The following is a 23,178-nucleotide window of genomic DNA, read 5'->3' as shown; positions in this document are numbered from 1 at the left end:
CTTCTCCTCCAACTCACGGATTTCAAGATACGGTTTCAGTGCCGCATTCACACCAACTTGTATCTGTCATAGTTTAACAATCTATCTTAGTTTTAGCTTCGTTAACTTAAATAATAGGAGTTAGCAGTAAGGGATAGCAGGGATTTCAAGGGAATAACGGAACTTAGGGTATTTTCAAATAGCCAAGCTGATTAAGAAAAAGTTCACTCAGGGAAAAAGGGAGATGGCGATTCTTCTCCTCCAGCTCACAGTTTCATCATGCGGTTTCAGCGTCACATCCACAGTGACATACATCAAACATATATTAATGGTCGTCAGTCTTAATATTAAATTTAGGTTTGTTAGCAAGAGTTGACAGTGGGTAGTGGCACATGTTTCAGGAGAATAGAGGAACTTAGCATATTTCAATTATTCAAACTGTTTAGGAGAGAGTTCACTCAAGAAAACAAGAAGGTGGCGATTCTTCTCCTCCAGATCACAGGTTTCAGCATACAATTTCAGCGTCACATCCACAATGACATATATCAGACATATATTAACAATCGAAAGTCTTAGTATTACATTTAGCTTTGTTAGCTTAGTTAGTAGGAGTTATTGGAGATTTCAGGGGAGTGAATTTAGCTTTGTTAGCTTAGTTAGCAGGAGATAGCGGTACGTATTAACAGAGGAATCAGGGAAATAGCGGCACTTAGCATATTTCCGTTAGTCAAGCTGTTTAGAAGAGAGTTCACTCAAGGAAACACAAAGATGATGATTCTTCTCCAGCTCACAGGTTTCAACATACGATTTCAGTGCCACATCCGCAATGATATATATCAGACCTGTTTTATCGGTCACTCATAATGTAAAGTTTTGCTTCAGTAACTTAGTTAGTAGGAGTAAGCAGTAGGAGTTATCAGAGATTTCAGGGGAGTAATAAGACTTAGTGCAGTTCAGTTAGCCAAGCTGTTTATTAGCAGGTTTACTTAGCGGGGTTAGGTCATCTTGCTCATATTCATATAGTTCATTAATTTACTCAGTCCCCAGTCCTCTAGTCACTTCCACTCTGCTTCTTATAACTCCTTGTTCCCCCACAGGTCTCCTTTCTGCCCCAGCACACTTCCTTCTCAGATGTGCTAGCATGCAGAACGTGCAGAAGAGCTAGCATATACAGCAGTAACCCCAAACTACCATAGCTTGCTTCTCCTTTCCCCTCCTCTCCTTCCCAGTGGCGTTGTGAGGGGGGTGCGGCGGATGTGGGCCGCATCGGGTGACACCAGTCTGATGGGGTGAGTGTGCAGTGTCCCACTACGTGGCTGTGGACACCGCAAACTAGTTTGATTGTGTTTTATTGTCATATATTATGCCTGTATGCTGTACTTCATCTCATGTCATATTCTCCCATGTCACTATGTGATTTTATGTGTAAGATCCTTTATACAGGCCTAGTTATTGCGCACTACACTAGTTTCTCCACTAGATGGGGCAGTGTTACAGAGTATACATAGCTTAGCTCAGGTCTAGTTAGGGTCCTCAGTCTTTTTTCTGAAGTTTAGTCAGTGTGCAGCCAAAATGTAGCTGCCTGCTGGAGGGAGGCCTCCTGCCTCTCTGCTCTCTCCCTGTTGGCTCCACAGTCCAGGGTTAAAGCCTACAATATTCAGCCTAGAGGTGAGAAATCTACTTCTATAGCTCGCTCCTCCGGGGTGACCAATGATAAGTTGCAAACAGCAAGTATTCAAGGGGACTAGTATATTTTTTTGAAGTCAAAGGATAGCAAACGGCCGTACTCAAAGGCTTCCCAGGCACTTTTGCAATTAGGTGTAGGACACAGCTTCCGACATCCACACCTCCTGTTTAAATCCTGAGGACAGTTAGGTCAACTGTCAGAAAAGCACTGGAAATAGAGGTTCAAGGATTCTGAAAACCACCTTTAATTCAGGTTAGAATAAGGCGAGAATTAATACCAGCCTAAGACTGTTTATACTTCAAAAGCCTAGTCTGAAGCAGTAGCTTTCATATATATAAAAGACAAAGAGCCTGTTTTATCTGAGGACTTACAATATCCTACCCCCGTATGCATGAGAGACTGTATTTCATATCTGGATGTACTAGAGACTGTTTTATATTTGGATGTAACCGTTATCAGGAGCAACGTTCAGTAAAAGTTATAAGCTGGATTGCATCATCCTTGTCTCAGTCTCCAATTCCTCAGTTAACACTACAGTAAATGGTTGTACCACCATAAAAGGTACTGGCATCATGACTACAAGGGACCTTGCCATAGGCACATTAATACAGACCATCAAGGGCACCTCGAACCACCATCTGGCCTGTGTCCCTTACACCAGAGGTGTGCCCCAGAGAATTCCTGTGCTGTTCTCCTCATCACTTGTGCAACCCTGCCCAGGGATGACATAACCGTTAGTAACCAGAACTGTATTTACCTCGGCCCACCTAATGCTCACACCGTGACCTCACATATAATTCCCCTGTCGGTCTGCCTCACTGCATAATAAATCTTGGCGTCACTACGAACAGGATTCATTCCTTTGTGCCTTTAATGAACTGTGTGCACAGGATTTGCAAACCTCTGCACATTATAAACTGCCTATTGTGAATGAGCCCCAACTGTTTGATTGCCTTTATTGGGCCAAAGGACTGTTTAGGCTGCTTAGAGACTGTCTGCATGTATTGCGCTACACCTCTACTGCAAAACCGCATTTTTAAAACTGCAAAATTGTGGATTTTTCAAAAAGTCAATAGTGTTGCTTGCTCTATTTGAATGGACTGTTTTGCACTTAAAATGGCCGCCTAAAGGACTTGTAATTGTTAGCTGCGCCATCACTGAGCAGGCTGGCGGGAAAATATTGGCGCCATCGTTTGCATGGATTACAATATACATGCCGCCTCCCCTATACTGGAGTACCTAGGGGGCATGCAAGAGCCAAGGTGGAGCCTGCCCGAGCAATGGGAAGGCGTGCTACGCGATCTTCTGCCTTTGGACATGTTGGAATAGACTGCGTTACCAAAGATGTCAGAGAGCGGAGCAACCAGAGAGACTCGAGCGCCTAGAGAGCCACAGCCTGGGACAGGACGAGAGATGGGTGAGCCACCTGCCTACTCTCTGGGGTCGGAGAGGCCGCCCTACCCCTGCCTGAAGCCATGTGGAAGCTTTCCCAGGCCTAGTCCTTTGTGGCCTGCCCTGATGGAAGAAATACACGCCGCAGCGGTGCGCAAGACGACCCAAACCAAAATCTATTTTGAAGAAGGCGCCAAATCAATTCATGAAAATCCCAGAGACCATCAGTCCGGCCTGGAATGGAGGTCGGGCATTGTCATCACAAACTCCACCAAGGAGTCGCAACAAACAGGGGAACTGTCGAGACACACGCGACCCATCCACTAACTCTGCTACATCAGAGCCTACTGCTACTGTTCTTGTGGTTCCGGTATCTACCAGCGCTGTTCACAAGATCACTGCATCTGTGAAGGACCTTTCATATGCCACCTGCTGGGTCCATACGCGGAAGACATCTGCACCAAAACCTGTAGAGCCAGCACAATGGGTAGGTCCCTTTCCAGTTGTATTACCTGCAAGTACAGTTGCGTGGGTTAACCCTATATATGACCTGAATTACTGGCCTCAGTTAAGAGCAGAGCCTGAATTCACCATCCACGATGACCAGGGTGGAATGGACACCTACTTGTAAGTAGGCCTGCTAGGCCAACACCTACACCATGATATCTTAATAACTGTTCCAGTAAAGGCGTCCTTTGTTGCAACAATGTTAGCTGCTGCCAGTTCCCCATGGCCCAGTGTCAGTTCCTTAAGTCACTCTGGATACCAATGCTCGCATTGTGCCCTTTCAGGACTCCCTGTCGGACAATATTTTCTTCATCCAATTTGTGCCTATTTTTGCACGTCTTCCCTTTAACACCCTTTTTATATGCTATTTTTTTCAAATTATATTTGCACTTTGATATATGCCAATACTTATTGGGACTCTTTATTACTTGCCATGGATTTTATTGCCCTTACTTATGATCATCGCCCATGTTTCCCCGTCAAGCACCGATATTTTCAAAGCCCATTATTCACCCAGACCAGTGATATATATATGATATGTGATGTATTTTCCTAGAATCTATTTATAGTACATTGCAAAGTCACATTTATATTTGCTCTTTTTGGAGGGGATTGTATATGGCGTATGTTTTGGTGTCTTGCATGTGGCCAGCTTCGTGTCCTGGATGTGTCAGGGGCGACACATGTTATACAAGGAGGTATGCAGTGTCCCACTCGTGGCTGTGGGCACCGCAAACTAGTTTGATTGTGTTTTATTGTCATATATTATGCCTGTATGCTGTACTTCATCTCATGTCATATTCTCCCATGTTACTATGGGATTTTATATGTAAGATCCTTTACACAGGCCTGGGTAGTGCGCACTACACTAGTTTCCCCACTAGATGGGGCAGTGTTACAGAGTATATATAGCTTAGCTCAGGCCTAATAAGGCAGTTCTTTTCCTGAAGTCTAGTCAGTGTGCAGCCAAGATGTAGCTGCCTGCTGGAGGGAGGCCTCCTGCCTCTCTGCTCTCTCCCTGTTGGCTCCCCAGTCCAGGGTTAAAGCCTACAAGATTCAGCCTAGGTGAGAAATCTACTTCTATTAGCTCGCTCCTCCAGGGTGACCAGTGATTAGCTGCAAACAGCAAGTATTCAAGGGGACTAGTATATTTTATTCAAGTCAAAGGATAGCAAACGGCTGTACTCAAAGGCTTCCAATGCACCTTTGCAATTAGGTGTAAGACAGCTTCCGGCATCCACACCTCCTGTTTAAATCCTGAGGACAGTTAGGTCAACTGTCAGAAAAGCACTGGAAATAGAGATTCAAGGATTCTGAAAACCACCTTTAATTCAGGTTAGAATAAGGCGAGAGTTAATGTCACGGGGCGGCAAAGGCGCACTCGGTCTCCCATCAGCCGAAGACCTGCTGCTTAGCTTCGGGAACGAGGATCTGTGTTTGGCCTCGTTCCCAGGGCGGCTTTGCTAGCTGGGAGGCTCCCTGCTCCTAGGTCTGCCTTGAGCGCCGAGCTGATCACTCGGTGCTTGACTTGTCTGTCTGTCGGTCATGTGACGCTGGCCACGTCACTTGACCCTCAGACCCCACTATAAATACAGGCAGCCTGCTGGCCACAGGTTGCCTGTTGATTCCAGGTTCCTGGCTATTTGTTGGACTACTGAATACTCACCTGATCCTGTTCCCTGACGATCCTTTGCCTGCTCCTTCTGTACTGCGCATCCCTCCTGGTATTGTGACCTCGGCTCCCACCTGACTACTCTTTGCGGACTCCTCTGGTACTTCTCTACTCTCCTGGTATTTGACCCCGTCTTCTCCTGACCATTCTTTGCTTAACCCTTTGTACTGCGTAGCTCTCTTGGTTCTGACCCGGTCCGTTTACGTTCTGTATTTTGTCTTGTCTGTCTTCCCTGCACATATCCTAAGTAAGGGACTGTCGTCCAGTTGTCCCCTGTCATTAGGACTCGTGAGGCAAGTAGGCAGGGCCAGGGGTGAGGGTGGAGCGTAGTGGTCACTATCCTTCCCCCTGTGTGTGTGTGTGGATGTGACCGTTACAGATTAACAGGCCCAATAACCACTGTATCATGAATCCTCTTGTGACCCTGACTGACCATGTCTCTAACCTGACACAGATGGTGCAGGAGATAGGAGAGAAACTCTGTTCTTTTGAGTTAGGGCAAGGTTCTTCCACTCCTCAGCCCTCCAGTCCACATTTTGAGCCCCAGATCAAGCTCCCAGAACCCTTTTCTGGAGACAGGAAGAGGTTTCTCTCCTTTAAGGAGAGTTGCAAACTCCGGTCCCGAGAGCCAACGCATGAGTATTATAATTTCTCTACTACAGGGTGATCCCCAGGACTGGGCATTCTCGTTACCTCCTGGGACCAGTTGTCTAACTTCTGTGGAGGTTTTTTTTCAGGCCCTGGGTACCCTCTATGACGAACCAGACAGGGCCCTGGTAGCCGAGACGGCTCTTAGGGAACTGGTTCAGGGCCATCTCCCTGCGGAGGAGTATTGCACCCAATTCAGACGGTGGTGCCTCCCTTCAGGATGGAACGAACCAGCCCTGAAGAGTCAGTTTAGGTCCGGTCTGTCTGATAATTTAAAAGATCTATTAGTCAGTTATCAAATTCCAGAGACCTTAGAGGAGATGATGACCCTAGTTGTCCGACTTGACCAACAAGTTAGAGAGAGATGACAAGAACGACAGTTCTGTTCTCAGATGGTGGTCCAGCCAGAGGCCTTTTCCAGGGACAACACTGAGGTCTCCACCGAGGAACCCATGCAGGTTGGCATGACCCGGGGTAATCTTTGTCGTAGACGCGGAGAGTGCATCTACTGTGGAGATCCTGACCATTGGATCAACAAGTGTCCTAAGAGGATCCTCTCTGACAAGTCTCCTAAGGCAAGACAAACTAAAAATCAGGTACACCCTGATTTTTCTAAATGTACGCTTTTGGTACCCATAACAATTTCTCTGGGGGTTAATAAGTGGCCGGGTAAGGCCTTTATTGATTCCGGTTCAGCGGCCAGCTTTATTGACTTTGAATATGCTAGTAAATTGGGTATTCCAATGTTTGCTTTGCCTACACCTATCCATGTCATGGCTATTGATGCTACTCCCCTGATTGGTGGTACGGTGAGGTCATGTACCTCTGAAATTTCTCTAACCGTGGGTGTGTGCCACTCTGAGAGATGTTCTCTTTTAGTCCTGGAGAACCTACCAGTTGAGGTGGTACTACGGTTGCCTTGGCTCCGTTTACATAACCCCACAATAGATTGGTCCAAAGGAGAGTTGGTGAAATGGGGACCTAAGTATGACTCATGCTTATCCCTGGTCCAGGCTGGAGTTTCTGTAAGGTCTAATACATTACCCTCAGTTATTAAGGAATATTCTGATGTATTCTCATCCCCTACTCCAGAGGTTCTACCCCCCATAGACCTTATGATTGCTAATAGAGGGTGCCAAATTTCCTAAAGGGTGAATTTATAATCTTTCTAAGCCCGAACGCAAGGCTATGGAAGATTATATTAAGGAGAGCCTTGCTAAAGGGCATATTAGACCTTCAGTCTCTCCTATGGGAGCAGGGTTTTTCTTTGTTAAGAAGAAGGATGGTGGTCTTAGGCCTTGTATTTATTACCGGAGATTAAATAAAATCACTGTCCAAAATAGATACTCTCTTCCATTGATCCTGGATTTATTTAACCAGGTTCTGGGGGCAACTTGGTTTTCCAAGATTGACCTGAAAGGGGCATACAATCTAATCCGAATCAAGGAGGGAGATGAATGGAAGACAGCGTTCAATACTCCGATAGGACACTTTGAATATCAGGTGATGCCTTTTGGACTCGGCAATGCCCCAGCTGTGTTCCAAAATTTAATGAACGATATTCTTAGGAAGTTCTTAGGTAAATTTATTATTTTCTATCTTAACGACATTTTGATATTCTCTCCTGATTTCGAAGCTCATGTGTCTCATGTCAAACAAGTATTAGAGGTGTTGAGGGAGAATCAGCTATCCTCTAAGCAAGAGAAATGTGTCTTTGGTGTACAGGAGATACTGTTTCTAGGGAATGTTCTGACTCCTCACGCTTTTAAGATGGACCCTAATAAGGTTTTGGCAATTAAGGAATGGGAAAGGCCTTCATCCTTAAAGGCCTTACAACGGTTTTTGGGTTTCACTAATTACTATCGTAAATTTATCATGAATTTTTCTGTAATAGCTAAACCATTGACCGATCTTACTAAGAAAGGGGTGGATTTAGAGAATTGGTCTACTAAGGCCATTTCTTCATTTGAAACATTAAAAAAGGCATTTAGTAGCGCTCCCATTCTGATCCAGCCTGATCAGGAGAGACCCTTTATTGTAGAGGTGGATGCGTCCGAGGACGGCGCAGGAGCAGTCCTTTCACAAGGTCCTGCTAGCCTCACTAACCTGAGACTGTGTGCCTTCTTTTCCAGGAAATTCTCTCCCACGGAGAGAAACTACGAAATAGGGAATAGGGAGTTGCTGACTATTAAATGGGCATTTGAGGAGTGGAGGCATTTTTGGAGGGGGCAAGGCATCGGGTAACTGTTGTCACTGACCATAAAAACCTAATGTTTCTCGAGTCTGCTAAGAGGTTGAATCCCCGGCAAGTCCGATGGGCTCTGTTTTTTACCCGTTTTGATTTCTCCATTACGTTCAGGCCGGGAAGTAAAAATGTGAAGGCAGATGCATTATCTCACAGCTTCCATGCTTTTCAACCCACTGAGGCACCACCTGAATCCATCCTACCAGCAAACATCTTCTTAGCAGCTCTAACCCAGTATATATCGGCTCGCATTAAGGCTGAACAACATCTGGCACCGGCATCCACCCCAACAGATAAGTTGTGTGTTCCCATACAATTTTGTCTCCAGCTGTTGGGTGAGTGTCGCGATTCTGCCTTTTGTGGACATCCGGGTTTTGAGGGCACTAAGGATCTGGTTTCTAGATCTTATTGGTGGCCCACTCTGACCAGGGATGTCAAGACCTACGTGTTAGCCTGTGAGGTTTGTGCCAGGTCTAAAACACCTAGGACTCGCCCTGCTGGTAACCTACGACCCCTACCCATTCCCAGTAGACCCTGGTCCCATATCTCGATGGACTTTATAACTGACCTACTGCTGGCGGAGGGTAAGACTGTGGTTTGGGTAGTGGTCGATAGGTTTAGCAAGATGGTTCATTTCATTCCCCTGTCTAAACTTCCGAATGCAAAAACCCTGGCGTCTATTTTTGTGAGAGAGATTGTTCGTTTACATGGCATCCCGGAAAATATTGTTTCTGACAGCGGTGTGCAGTTTGTGTCCAAATTCTGGAGGGCCTTCTGTCAAAGATGTCAAATTTCATTGTCTTTTTCTTCCGCCTACCATCCTGAGAGTAATGGGCAGACTGAACGCCTTAATCAGTCTGTGGAACAATTCCTGAGGTTGTATGTTGCTGATGACCAGCAACCAGTCAATTCTTCTGCTGGGGTCTCCCCTTTCTTTTGTAACCATGATTTTCATCCCCGTTTTCATTCTGGGTCGTCCGTCTCCTCCTCTAACCCTGAAGCGGATAAACTCCCCTCTGAACTGTGCACAGTTTGGGCCCGGGTTCAATCAAACCTAGAAAAGGCTCAAACTTCTCAAAAACTCAAGGCCGATAGGAGACGTTCCAAGGGGGTGAACTTTCAGGTTGGGGATAAAGTATGGTTGTCCTCCAAGAATCTATCACTCAAGGTAGCTTCTAGAAAATGTATTCCTCGTTTTATTGGACCGTATAAGATCATGGAGGTGATTAATCCGGTATCGTTTAAGTTGGAGCTGCCCAAGTCGTTTCACATTCATAATGTATTTCATAAATCTCTACTTAAAAAGTATTTTGAACCTGTTGTACCGTTGAAAGCCTCGCCTCCGCCGGTTCTTGTTAGTGATGCTGTAGAGTATGTGGTGTCTATGATAGTCGTAGTGAGGAGAGTGCATAATTCCTTACAGTACCTGATTCATTTGAAGGGGTATGGACCCGAAGAGACCTCCTGACGAAGCCTTTCTCGGCAAAACGCACGTCGAGGTGCAGCTCTGGTCACAGACCTTGGGTTCCGGCATACCATGGGTAATTTGTGTTTTTGTTTCATGCATTGTTACTTGGTTAATTCAGTATGATTCATTGCTTACACACAGCATTCCTGCTCTGCCCTTGATTGTGTTACTATTTGGTAATCCACATTTATCGGATTGCCATCTATGTTACCATTGGGGGGTAGGTGTGCTGTGTGTGACCACATTGACTTTTTTGTATTATTGTATGTAGCATACACATGGTTATAGGTTACTTTGGGTGAACTTACAGCTCTCCTATTAGTATGCAGCTTTATACCCAATGTCTGTGACCCCCTTTTCCCTGTTAGTCCGGTATATGTGAGGGAGGTTGATTTTGGTCCCACCACATGGGGCGCACCACCATCCCCTTTACCTTGTGCCTTTATGTTATATTTATTGTCATTTAATGTGTCTTTAATAAACTACATATATTTTATATGTGTGCTCTCTTCTTCTATATGGGGTTATTGTTTTTTTTTGTTGGTTGGCTCAGTATATCATACTAGACCCCAGTGTATCTATATACCCAATTTGAGGTTTTTTCTTATAGGTTGGTCTAAGAGATCTTGGGTACCCGCCAGGGAGGTTCATGCTCCTAGACTCCTAGAAATTTAATTTAGAACACCCTGAAAGGCCATCGCCTGAAGTCTTGGGTCCGGTGGCCTACTGTCACGGGGCGCCAAAGGCGAACTCGGTCTCCCATCAGCCGCAGACCTGCTGCTTAGCTTCGGGAACGAGGATCTGTGTTTGGCCTCGTTCCCAGGGCGGCTTTGCTAGCTGGGAGGCTCCCTGCTCCTAGGTCTGCCTTGAGCTCTGAGCTGATCACTCGGTGCTCGACTTGTCTGTCTGTCGGTCATGTGACGCTGGCCAGGTCACATGACCCTCAGACCCCACTATAAATACAGGCAGCCTGCTGGCCACAGTTTGCCTGTTAATTCTAGGTTCCTGGCTATTTGTTGGACTACTGAATACTCACCTGATCCTGTTCCCTGACGATCCTTTGCTTGCTCCTCCTGTACTGCGCATCTCTCCTGGTATTGTGACCTCAGCTCCCACCTGACTACTCTTTGCGGACTCCTCTGGTACTTCTCTACTCTCCTGGTATTTGACCCCGGCTTCTCCTGACCATTCTTTGCTTAATCCTTTGTACTGCTCTAGCTCTCTTGGTTCTGACCCGGTCCGTTCATGTTCCGTATTTTGTTTTGTCTGTCTTCCCTGCACATATCCTAAGTAAGGGACTGTCGTCCAGTTGTCCCCTGTCATTAGGACTCGTGAGGCAAGTAGGCAGGGCCAAGGGTAAGGGTGGAGCGCAGTGGTCACTATCCTTCCCCCTGTGTGTGTGGACGTGACCGTTACAGTTAATACCAGCCTAAGACTTTTTATACTTCAAAAGCCTAGTCTGAAGCAGTAGACTTCATATATATAAAAGACAAAGAGCCTGTTTTACCTGAGGACTTACAATATCCTACCCCCATATGCATGAGAGACTGTATTTCATATCTGAATGTACTAGAGACTGTTTTATACTTGGATGTAACCGTTATCAGGAGCAACGTTCAGTAAAAGTTATAAGCTGGATTGCATCATCCTTGTCTCAGTCTCCAATTCCTCAGTTAACACTGAGAGGCATAATATGGGGGGCTGAGGCATAAATTTGGTTGAGAGGCATAATGGGGGCTGAGGTATAAATTGGGCTGAGAGGCATAATAGGGGGGGGGGCTGAGGCATAAATTGGGCTGAGAGGCATAATAGGGGGGGGGGGGGCTGAGGCATAAATTGGGCTTAGAGCCATAATAGGGGCGGGGGTGCTGAGGCATAAATTGGGCTGAGAGGCATAATGAAGGGGGGGCTGAGGCATAAATTGGGCTGACTTGGCGAGGCAATGGCATAATTGGGGCTGAGACTCCTGAGAGGCATAATGGGGGCTGAGAGGCATAAGGGCTGATAATGGGGGCTGAGAGGCATAAGGGCTAATAATGGGGCTAATGAGAGGCATGGGGGCTGATAATGGGGGCTGAGAGGCATAAGGACTGATTATGGGGGTGATGAAAGGCATGGGGCTCTTATCTGAATCCTGATTGGGGGTCATTTACATTGGGGTCTGAGCTGAGGTCTGATAGGGGGTCTGATTTGAGGTCTGATTGGGGCTGTCAGCTGAGGTCTGACCTGAGGTGTAATGAAAAATGTGTTTTTTCTTATTGTCCCCCTCTAAAACCTAGGTGCGTCTTATAGGTCTCCTTCCTGAACTGCAGAGCGGTGCCCACTACCATCCCTGACCCCAGCTGCCGAGAGCACTGATCCTGAACCTGCTGGAGTCTTCAGAACTGTAAGTATTTACAGTAATTCACTGTAAGCTATATTACATATATTACTTGTTTTATGTGAGTAAGGGTGCTGGGTGGTTGGAAAAGGGGGGGGGGGAGGGGGGAGGGAGAGGCATATGGAGGGGTACAATACTATATGCACATTGTAAAAAATCTGGAAGTGCCCCTCCCGAGGGGTAAATTATACAGGGGGTAATATAACTAGGGGTATCAGGGTACATTATTATACAGGGGTTATATAACTTTTATTTTTGCTTATATTGATAATTATATGAGTGCGGGTCTGTATGTATGTATGCAGAGTGTATTTGTGTTTATAATATATTTATACATACATACATACATACGAGCGCGACGTGTGTGTTTGTGCTTTAGGGTGCCCACCCTAATGCAATAGGCTGCACACACCTATGGGTGAGTGGCGTCACCCGATAGACCCAACACCACTAGCACCCCCCAAGTAAGTGATCTGACTGCTAGCACCTTCCCCTGTCGGCGATCTGTCTGCTAGCACCCCCAAACCAACCCCCCCATCGGCGATCTGTCTGCTTAGCCCCCCCCAACGTCAGCGCTCTGTTTACTATCCAACCCCCTCCCCATTACTGCTTGGGTTGTTCGGCAGGCTCAGTGAAGGACGTGAAGGGAAGTCAGCGGCGCCACGGCGGCAGGGCAGAGCTTGATGGACGTCCCCTACGTGACTCGTCCGCACAGCTCAGAACATGACCACACAAAGAAGTGGTCACTAGAAGAAATTAAACAGCATTTGGTGTCCCGGTCAGCCAGCCAACAAAAGTGGGGTGCACCTGACCTAGGAGAGTGGAAAGGGGGTGCTGGGGCTCTAAGCTTTAGGTGGGGGGGGGGGGGGTGTGCTGCTGAGCTAACGGATGCCCCCCTATGGCAGTAGCACCCCCATAGCCCCATATGGCTAAAGAAATTATTGCTTCGGGGAGGGGGGGTCTTGGTAGCGGGGGGGAGTTGACACCATTTTCTACCGCACCAGGTGACACCAGTCCTAGCAATACCACTGCTCCTTCCAACCATGGAAACATCGGCTTTCCCCTGCTAACCTTGCTCACAATCGGGCTTGTGTCCTCTGCAGCTCCCCCTCCTCTGCAGCAGACTCCCCCCTGCCCCGCCGGGTATCTCAAATACTGGATCGCACCAGCAAATCCTTAATCTTCAGGTAAGGAGTCTGCACACGATGGCTCTCACCTTTACTCCCGTAACTCCCGCAGCTCCGGGCTGGATCTCACTGCCTCCTCACAGCCCTACGCCAAGGGAATGCATCTGGCCCTCATAAGATCCTCCATGTGGCTGGCTCAGGACATGGGGGGCGGAGCTTGGCGTCCTACGTCAGACGCTCACCAGGCAGATATCCTAACTGTTAAGTACAATTATATTTGTCACCATACTGTCAAGAGCTGAATATTGAATGTCAAACTACAATATTTATCTATGGAGTGTTAGGATGCTCTTTATTGCTTGGGTCTGCAATGTGAAATTCACTACATATCATTTTCTGCACCATGAAATTCATTATATACGGTATGCTATTTACAATATTCATACCTTTTATATATGTATTTAGGTACTATTTAGCTATTGCATATGTATATTTTCACTGATCAGATATTTTATCATTAATGTATTATTTCTCGCTCTATATAAATATACTGTATATATTGTCATTTTTACTCAACCCTGGAATATGTATTTATGCTTGCTTTGTCATGATTGCTTTTTTTACATGCATATGATAAGGGGTTTTACTGTATTTATTGGGAGATATTAGAAATACCCATGCACATATATTTTTTTATATACATGTCGTGGGATGTATCTTTTAATTACCCGAGAGTCTTACTTGGTATATACTGTATGTAATTAATTTTGTCTTTGGTTTTTAGACATTCTTTATTCTCTGAATGCTTCTCAAGTGTCTCTCTTTTGGAAGGACAGTCTCTCATTTTGACCCAAGTCCCTCTGTCCCTCTTTGCTCCTTAACCTCTTCTTGGCAGTGATTTTCTGTTTTTGCAATTTTGTTTTCTTGCCTTCCCAGAGCCATAAGTTTTTCATTTTAATGCTAACATAAATGTATAAGTGCTTGTTTGTTGCAGGACAAGTTGTAATTTCTAATGGCATGATTTAATATTGTATATGATGTAGTATGAATATGGAAAAAAAATCCAAATGGGGTGGAATTGAAAAAAACACACAATTCCACCATAGTTAATTTTTTATGGCATTCCCTATGTGATAAAACTGATCTGTTACCTTCATTCTCTGGGTTAGTACAATTACAGTGATGTCAGAATTTTTCTTGTGTTTTAATGCTTTAAGAAAATAAAGACTTTGGAATATTTTTTTTTTGCATAGACAAACTCTGATCCCCATAACTTTTTGGGATCTGTGTTAGCGCTACTTTAATAGTATGCGTGTTTTGGGACACATTGATACCCATGATGTTCATTTTTTTATAGTTTATTTTTAATATGGAGAAATGGGGGTGTTAAGAATTTTTTAAACTTTTTAAAAAAACTTTTTAAACTTTTGTTGACAGTTATTTTAAGTTCCCCTAGGGGACTTTAGCATGAGATCATCAGATTGCTTCTCCCATACACTGCAATGATTTAATATTGAAGCATATGGGAGAATTGCTATGTTCCATAGGAACATAGTTGTGGCAGGCTTCAGATCCTTTTAACCCCTTAAGGACTTAGGACGTACCAGTACGCCCTGTTTCCCTAGTCCTTAAGGACCCAGGGCGTACCGGTATGTCCTGTGTAGTTTTGATCACTGCCGCACGGCCGGCAGTGATCAGAACAGGGTGCCTGTTGAAATCATTCAGCAGGCACCCTGTGACAATGCCTAGGGGGGTCCTGTGACCCCCCCGCATTGCCGATCGCTACAAACCCCAGGTCAATTCAGACCTGCGGTTTTTAGCGCTTATGCGCAGGGATCAGAAACCTCAAAGTGCCCATATTTTTGAAAGTTAACCCCCCCTGCAGCCCTCTGTGTTTTTGTGCCTGCGGGCGCAGCAGGGGGAGGATTGCGGGCGGTGCGGGAGGCGGGCGGCCGGCGTGCGGCAGTGTGGGGGGCGGGTGCGCGATCTTCCGCCCGCCCCCCGTTTATTTTCAGGATGGCCTAGCGGTTGAATCAGAGTGTCAGCTCATTGCTGACACTCCGATTCAAACTGCAGACATCTGTGCAGATGTCCGCCGTTTTAACCCCTTCCATGCCGCGGTCCGTAGGGACCGCTGTATGGAAGAGGTGAAGAGGGAGGGAGCTCCCTCCCTCTCCTTCCCCGTCTGCTCAGTTGTGGCAGATGGGGAAGGTTCCCATGGCAACAGGACCTTCTCAGGCATCCTGCTGTCCATAGTGCTGAACAGATCTGTGCTAAAGGCAGAGATCTGTTCAGACAAAGTGTGAGTGAAATACAGTGCAATACACTATATAGTGTACTGTACTGTATTATACAGACATCAGACCCACTGGATCTTCAAGAACCAAATGGGTCTGGGTAAAAAAAAATGTTAAAAAAGTGAAAAAAAGTAAAAATAAAAAAAACACATTTATCCCTGATTAAAAATAAAAATATAAAATTCCCTACACATGTTATATATCACCGCGTCCGTAACGACCCGATCTATAAAACGGTCATGTTACATTTCTCGCACGGTGAACGCCATAAAAAATAAAAACTATGATGAAATTGAAATTTTGCTCACCTTACTTCCAAAAAAAGGTAATAAAAGTGATCTAAAAGGTCGTATGTACGCCAAAATAGTACCACTCAAACCTTCGTCTCATCCCGCAAAAAATGAGCCCCTACATGAGACAATGGCCCAAAAAATAAAAAAAATTATGGCTCTCAGACTATGGAGACACTAAAACAAGTTTTTTTGGTTTAAAAAATGATATTATTGTGTAAAAAAAAAGGCACACATATTAGGTATTGCCGTGTCCGTAAGAACCTGCTCTATAAAAATATCACATGATCTAACCCCTCAGGTGAACAACGTAAAAAAATAAAATAAAAATGGTGTAAAAAAAAGCCATAATTTTGTCACCTTACTTCCAAAAAAGGTAATAAAAGTGATCAAAAAAGTCATATGTACCCCAAAATCATACCATTAAAACAGTCATCTCATCCTGCAAAAATTGAGACCCTAACTAAGACAATCGCTCAAAAAATAAAAAAAAATATGGCTCTCAGACTATGGAGACACAAAAATGATTTTTTTTGTTTCAAAAATGATATTTTTGTGTAAAACTTAAATAAATTTTTAAAAGTAAACATATTAGGTATCCCTGCGTCCATAACAACCTGCTCTATAAAAATAGTACATGATCTAATCTGTCAGATGAACGTTGTAAATAATAAAAAATAAAAAAGGTGCCAAAACAGGTATTTTTTTAAAGCAAGGGTTAACAGCCAAACAAAACTCAATATTTATTGCCCTGATTCTTTAGTTCACAGAAACACCCCATATGTGGTCGTAAACCTCTGTACGGGCACACAGCAGGTCGCAGAAGGAAAGGAATGCCATATGGATTTTGGAAGGCAGTTTTTGCTGGACTTGTTTTTTGACACCATGTCCCATTTGAAGCCCCCCTGATGCACCCCTAGAGTAGAAACTCCAAAAAGTGACCCCATTTAAGAAACTACACCCCTCAATGTATTCAAAACTGATTTTACAAACTTTGTTAACCCTTTAAGTGTTCCACAAGAGTCAATGGCAAATGGAGATGAAATTTTAGAATTTCTATTTTTTGTCACTTTGCTTCACAAAAAGTGTAATATAGAGCAACCAAAAATCATATGTACCCTATAATAGCACCAAAATAACTGCCACCTTATCCTGTAGTTTCCAAAATAGGGTCTCGTTTTTGGAGTTTCTACTCTAGGGGTGCATCAGGGGGCTTCAAATGGGACATGGTGTAAATAAACCACACAGCGTTCCTTTCCCTCTACGCCCTGACATGGGGCCGTAGAGTGGTGTATGACCACATATCGGGTGTTTCTGTAAACCGCAGAGTCAGGGCAATAAATATAGAGTTTTGTTTGGCTGTTAACCCTTGCTTTGTTAGTGGAAAAATTGATTAAATTTTAAAATTTGGCAAAAAATTTAAATTCTGAAATTTCCTCTCCATTTGCCATCAACTCTTGGGGAACACCTAAAGGTTTAATAATGTTTGTAAAATCAGTTTTGAATACCTTGAGGGGTGTAGTTTCTAGAATGGGGTCACTTTTGGGTTGTTTCTATCATGTAAGCCTCACAAAGTGACTTCAGACCTGAACTGGTCCCTAAAAAGTGGGTTTTTGAACATTTCTGAAAATGTTCAAGATTTGCATCTAAACTTCTAAGCCTTGTAACATCCCCAAAAAATAAAAAGGCATTCCCAAAATGATCCAAACATAAAGTAGACATATGGGGAGTGTAAACTAATAGCTATTTTTGGAGGTTTTACTATGTATTATAGAAGTAGAGAAATAGAAATTTGCAAATTTGCAAATTTTTTCAAAATGTAGGTAAATTTGGTATTTTTTTTATAAATAAAAATGATTTTTTTTTACTTCATTTTACCAGTGTTATGAAGTACAATATGTGACAAAAAAAACAATCTCAGAATGGCCTGGATAAGTAAAAGCGTTTTAAAGTTATCACCATATAAAGTGACACTGGTCAGATTTGCAAAAAATGGCCAAGTCCTTAAGGTAAAATAGGGCTGAGTCCTTAAGGGGTTAAAGGCTAAGGCTGTCTTAGCAACTGAACAGCTACCTTTATTGCCATGTGGGAGAGTCGCTTGGTCTCTAGTAATGCAGAGCTCTTTGGGAAAGGCCTCTTAGATGCCAAAGTTGCAATTGACCATAGCACCTGAGGGGTTAAATGTTTGTTATTGATCACAGACATTGCCTGTAAAACAGCAGGTGGCTATGGTGCTCGCTCCGATCCAGAGCAGGGGCCATCTTTAGGAAAAGCTTAAATTTCCCTTTTTTTAACCAGGGAAATAATTGTGCATTAATACACTTACCAAACTATCTAGCTCATATTTATAGTTTAGACCATTTTTTCATTATTTGGTTAAATTTGGACCTTAAATTGCCTACAATAAGATGATTTTTGTGGCGATATTTAAAGGAGTATTTTAGCACAAGGAAAAAGCTGTCTCCAGAGCTGCTGTAAAAATAATATACTTGTGAACTGTGCCCACTGTTCCCTTCTTCTTAACTCGTATGACAACCGGATCATTCACCTACTCTCCATTGATGTTACCTCTGGCTGCCAGAACAGCATTGCTCAGTCCACTCCATACAAGCTGAGGCTTGCTCTGCCATTCAATGCCCAAAGGGCGTGTACTTCCTCTGGCTCTTAAAAGGCCAGCACACATGCACCATGATCTTCCCCAGCCCATGGCTTCCCACCTCAGGTTATTTAAGGCACCTTGCCTTGTGGAGAATGTCTGAGCAACAGGTTAATGGTTCCTGCAAAAGTATGGCATTTTCTTGTTTGCCTGTCTATGTACCAGTCTCTTGGCTCCTGAGTTGACCTCTGCCTGCTCCTCATTATGACCCGTGCTGCCTGCCCTGACCTTTGCACTGTTTATTGGATTGCACCTGTACTGGTTCCTCCAACCTGACCTTGTTTCCGGACTTCAGTTTTGCCTGATCCTTTTCTTCTCAACATTGTTCTCTCTTGACCCACATTGTTTTCTCTAGCAATCACTGAAGAGACTACTCCAAGAGGTACCTGCCTGATGGTTTCTTGCAGAGGAGTCCAGATCCCTGTATGGGGGTTAAAGAGTGAAGACCAGGGAGGACACTTAGATAACGCCCTTAGGAGTAGCCCTAGGTCAAATCTGTCCAGTGGCATACCGGATCTACATTCACTTCTGTAACATACTATTATATCATGAGATTAACAGCCTAGTTTAGCTACTTGTATTTCTTTCCCCATTTAAGGTAAATGTACTTAATCTTGTAAATTCATATGAATTTTACTATCCTTGTTTTGCAAATTGCCCTATTACATGTCTAACACCAGCCCATAATTGCATTTTCAGTGTTTGCTGTCTCCTCTTTATATCTGAACTTAAAGTGTAACTGTCATTATTTTAATTTTTTTGTAATGTATAGGGGCAGTGATACTGACCATTTTTGTAATATACTTTAATTACTGAAATCACACATTTCTATTAGAAAAATAGCTCTAAAGTGGCCCATTTTGAGCATTATCAACACTCCTCTGTCTTCTGTTTACAAAACTGTGGAGACTTGCTCAAGACTGACTGTGTTATGTAAACAGAAGACAGAGGATCATTGCTAAGGCTCAAAATGGGCCACATTAGAGCCTATTTTTCTAATAGAAATGTACAATTTCAGTAATTAAAGTATATTACAAAAATGGTCAGTATTACTGCCCCTATACATAACAAAAAAAAAAAAGAAGGACAGTTAAACTTTAATAGTTTTTATAGCTTCTTTAGTATATTTCAAATAAAGCTTTTGGATTGAACTATGCTAGGCTATTGTGCCTTTTTTTTTGTTTTTTTTGTTGCCATATTGTGTATGGTGTTGATAATTTGACATGTATGCCCCAACCTGTACAGCCTGATAAGTGACCTGCAAAAAACAGAAATTGTAAATATCTTGTATCCTCTCTAGAGGGAAGTAGAAAGATTCCAGTTTTATTGATTTGGTATATGATTTTCCAATTAAAAAACAGCACCAGAAATAAATAAAATATGTTCATAATACAAACCTGATGATCTGAGGATACATTTTCTTTAAAATGGCCATTGTAGCACATCTTTAGAATATCTTCTGGATTATGCATGTGTATGGAGAAGTGGATGAAATAATGAAATAATATAGTTCTATAAATTGAACCTGATTTGTTTAGCTGATAAGCTTTCACTACAGTACCTTCAAGTGATTCCATGTAAATATCTAAGCTGGGAAAGTTTATCAAGAATGTAAATGTATAAGGACTTTTTATGGATGCTGATGCATTTTTTAAGTGCTTTATATGCACTAGTAACAAAACTGTAAAACTAACCAATAGACTGATAAAGCAATACTGTATATTCTTCATTATTCCATCTAGTCAATATTTCAATATACTGTAGTTTAAAAGGTTAATATCTAATGAATGAATTTAATACCATGATGGCAGATTTACATTCAGCTCCACTGGGATATGTTACCTCACCCTAAATGTTGTGCTTTAGAAGGGACATAAGAAGAGATACTGTACTTGTCCTTTTTTGTACTTGTTATAAACTGACTATTCTGCTAAGGATTTAAAATGTATACTATTATATAATACATTTTGTAGCAAGAATTCCAATATAGTTGTGGAATCTTCCAGGATACGCTTTGAGCTATGGAAGGGAATGGTAATCTATCAAATATCATCACTACATTTATTATTATCGGATTCCCCTCTTCTCATTCTATTCAGATTCTGTTCTTCTTCATTTTTCTCTTCATGTACACCTTGACCATAGTTGAAAATCTTCTCGTAATTATCATGATCTGGAACAGTCGAAATCTACACAAACCCATGTACTTCTTTCTTGGAAACCTGTCCTTCTTGGAAGTATGGTATGTAACGGTGACAGTTCCCAAGCTACTATCTATATTTGTAACAGAAAATAGGCAGATTACATTGATAGGATGCATGACACAACTTTACTTTTTCATTTTCTTGGCCTGTACTGAATGTGTGCTCTTAACAGTTATGGCATTTGATCGATTTGTAGCTATTTGCTACCCTTTACATTACGTCATTATAATGAACTGGAATTTTTGCTTTGTTCTGGCCTTCTGCACCTGGTTTGCTGGCTTTGTGATATCTCTGATTAAGATTTATTACATTTCTCAGCTTACTTTTTGTCAGTCAAACTTGGTCAACCACTTTTATTGTGATGTGTCTCCACTACTCAATTTGGCCTGCACAGACATGAAGCAAACTGAAGTTGTAGACTTTATTCTTGCCCTAATAATCCTTTTAGTACCACTCTTACTTACGTGCTTTTCATATATGTGCATTTTGGCAACAATCATTCGAATCCCAAATTCCAGTGGCCGTAAAAAAGCTTTCTCCACTTGTGCTTCTCATTTGGTTGTTGTTGTCATCCTCTATTCAACCGCCCTTTTTATGTATGCTAGGCCAAACAAGGCTCAGTCTGTAAATTTCAACAAACTGGTATCTGTTGTTTACACGGTGGTGACGCCTTTCCTCAATCCGATCATCTATTGCCTAAGAAACAAGGAAGTGAAGGAGGCCATCAACAAGCTTCTCTTTAGAAACTGAATGGACAATATTTTAAAAAATGTCTGCAGAAACCCAGTAATATCTAGGAGTCTAATTTTGCCAAAGCTTAATAAAAACATTGATGAATATTATTTATTGTATGTCAGTACCCTGACTGATACTTGAACAAAGAACGTTATAAATTTTATGCTATAATGTCCTCATGATGCCCCTGCTTTTATTTATTTTTTTAATAAACATCTTAATTTTCTTTTTACAAAGAGTGACAAGGAAAAAATATCAATGCGTCAAATAGACAAATAAGTAGTTAGGGTTTTGCAGTACCCAATTAAACGGCCATGAGGAAAAATTATAATGGATGCATAATGTAGAAGATGATAGCTGAAAGCCATTCATGCACTGTTCACATAGATAAAGAGGGGGGCGGCACAGCCACACAAACAATCCGCACAAGTAGCCAGACGATTCTCAGGGCTGATGAGGATACACACTGCCGGTGGTGCACAGCAGATCGTAGTAGGTAAGATGCATGTAAGGAGAAGAAATATACAGCGGCACTCACCAGTGTGTTGAAACAATTATGGTACTTTTCTTCCATGAATCAGATGCAGCAGGGGGCAGACAATTCTTAGTCACGCATCAAACAGCGACGGCCATTTCGCGCTACAAGCCCTTCCTTGGGCTGTGCGTCAGCGCGTACATTCGCGCCACCCTTTTAAGTGCCGGCGCTGCCCGTTGTCATGGTAACAGACAACAAGGCTGCGCCCGCATCAAAGGTTAAGTAAAAAGATACAAAAATGTATACATGTAACATGACAACAATAATTACCGGGCAATACACTTCCACATGACAATAATGTGTATAACATACAACTATAAGAAAGGGCTTAGATCATTCCTGTCATTCAATCCAAGCTCACCCAGAGCTTGGGTCCGCAAAATCCACCTTGCTTCCCTCTGCAAGAGGAGGCGATGTCTATCCCCTCCCTGCAGAGGGGCGGATACAATCTCTAGCCCTGTAAAAGAGATACAATCCACGTTGCCTCCATGAGCATTTCTTATATGATCTATAAATCTCGGGCAACCCTTTCCTGTTTTCACGGAGTTAAAGTGCTCCCTCACTCTTTCAAACTTACACCTGATTGTCTTCCCAATATAGAATCGCCCGCAGGTGCACAGCAGTAAATACACCACATACGTGCTCCTGCAGTTGATGAAACTCTTGATTCTATGTTGGGTGCCTGCAAACTCAATATATTTCTTTTGGGAATTATGGGGGCATAGTGAGCAGCTGCCACATCTAAAGTTGCCTTTTGGTATGTTACTCTTAAGCCAATTGTTACTTTTAGTGGATTGGAACCTGCTTCTAACAAGTCTATCTTTGATTGTGTGGCTTCTTCTAAAAGATATGAGTGGCTTCTGTTCTGTGAGTTCGCTCAGGGTTGCATCTCTCCTCAAAATGTCCCAATTCTTGAGTATTACTGAGCGAATACGCTCTGCCATGGGACTGTATTTAAAGGAGAATGCAAACCTTGCACCCCCAATATTAGTCTTAGTCTGTTTGTTTCTCCAATTACTGCTCATAAGTAGATCATTCTGGGAGAAGCCCTCCTCTACTCTCTTAATATCCTTGTTGAGTGATTCTTCTGAGTACCCTCTCTCCAACAATCGCTGTTTTAAATCAGATGCCTGTCTGTGGTATCCACTATCCCTACTGTTTATTCGTCTCAATCTGATGAACTGTCCGTAAGGTACGGCTTTTTTACACATTTTGTGGGTGGAAGCTGTCGTGGTGGAGCAAGGAGTTGGTCGCCGTGGGATGGCAGAAGCCATCCGTGACCAACTCGTCGCCCTCAACCAGGACAGCCACATCCAGAAATTCCAATCTGGTACCTCCAAAATTAAGGCTAAAGGC

General features: G+C 43.2%; 1 protein-coding gene across 1 annotated transcript; it reads left to right on the top strand.

Moving 5' to 3' along the window:
• The first annotated feature begins 20,369 nt into the window (after nt 1-20,369).
• LOC120990816 (olfactory receptor 6B1-like) lies at nt 20,370-21,302 on the top strand. Its single transcript, XM_040419718.1, has one exon. The coding sequence runs from the start codon at nt 20,370-20,372 to the stop codon at nt 21,300-21,302; it is 933 nt and encodes a 310-aa protein (XP_040275652.1).
• Nucleotides 21,303-23,178: the final 1,876 nt, after the last annotated feature.

Source organism: Bufo bufo, chromosome 2 (genome assembly GCF_905171765.1).
Source record: "Bufo bufo chromosome 2, aBufBuf1.1, whole genome shotgun sequence".
NCBI classification, from domain to species: Eukaryota; Metazoa; Chordata; class Amphibia; order Anura; family Bufonidae; genus Bufo; species Bufo bufo.
Note: the sequence above shows the minus strand (reverse complement) of the source record. Positions and strands in the feature narration are given on the sequence as shown.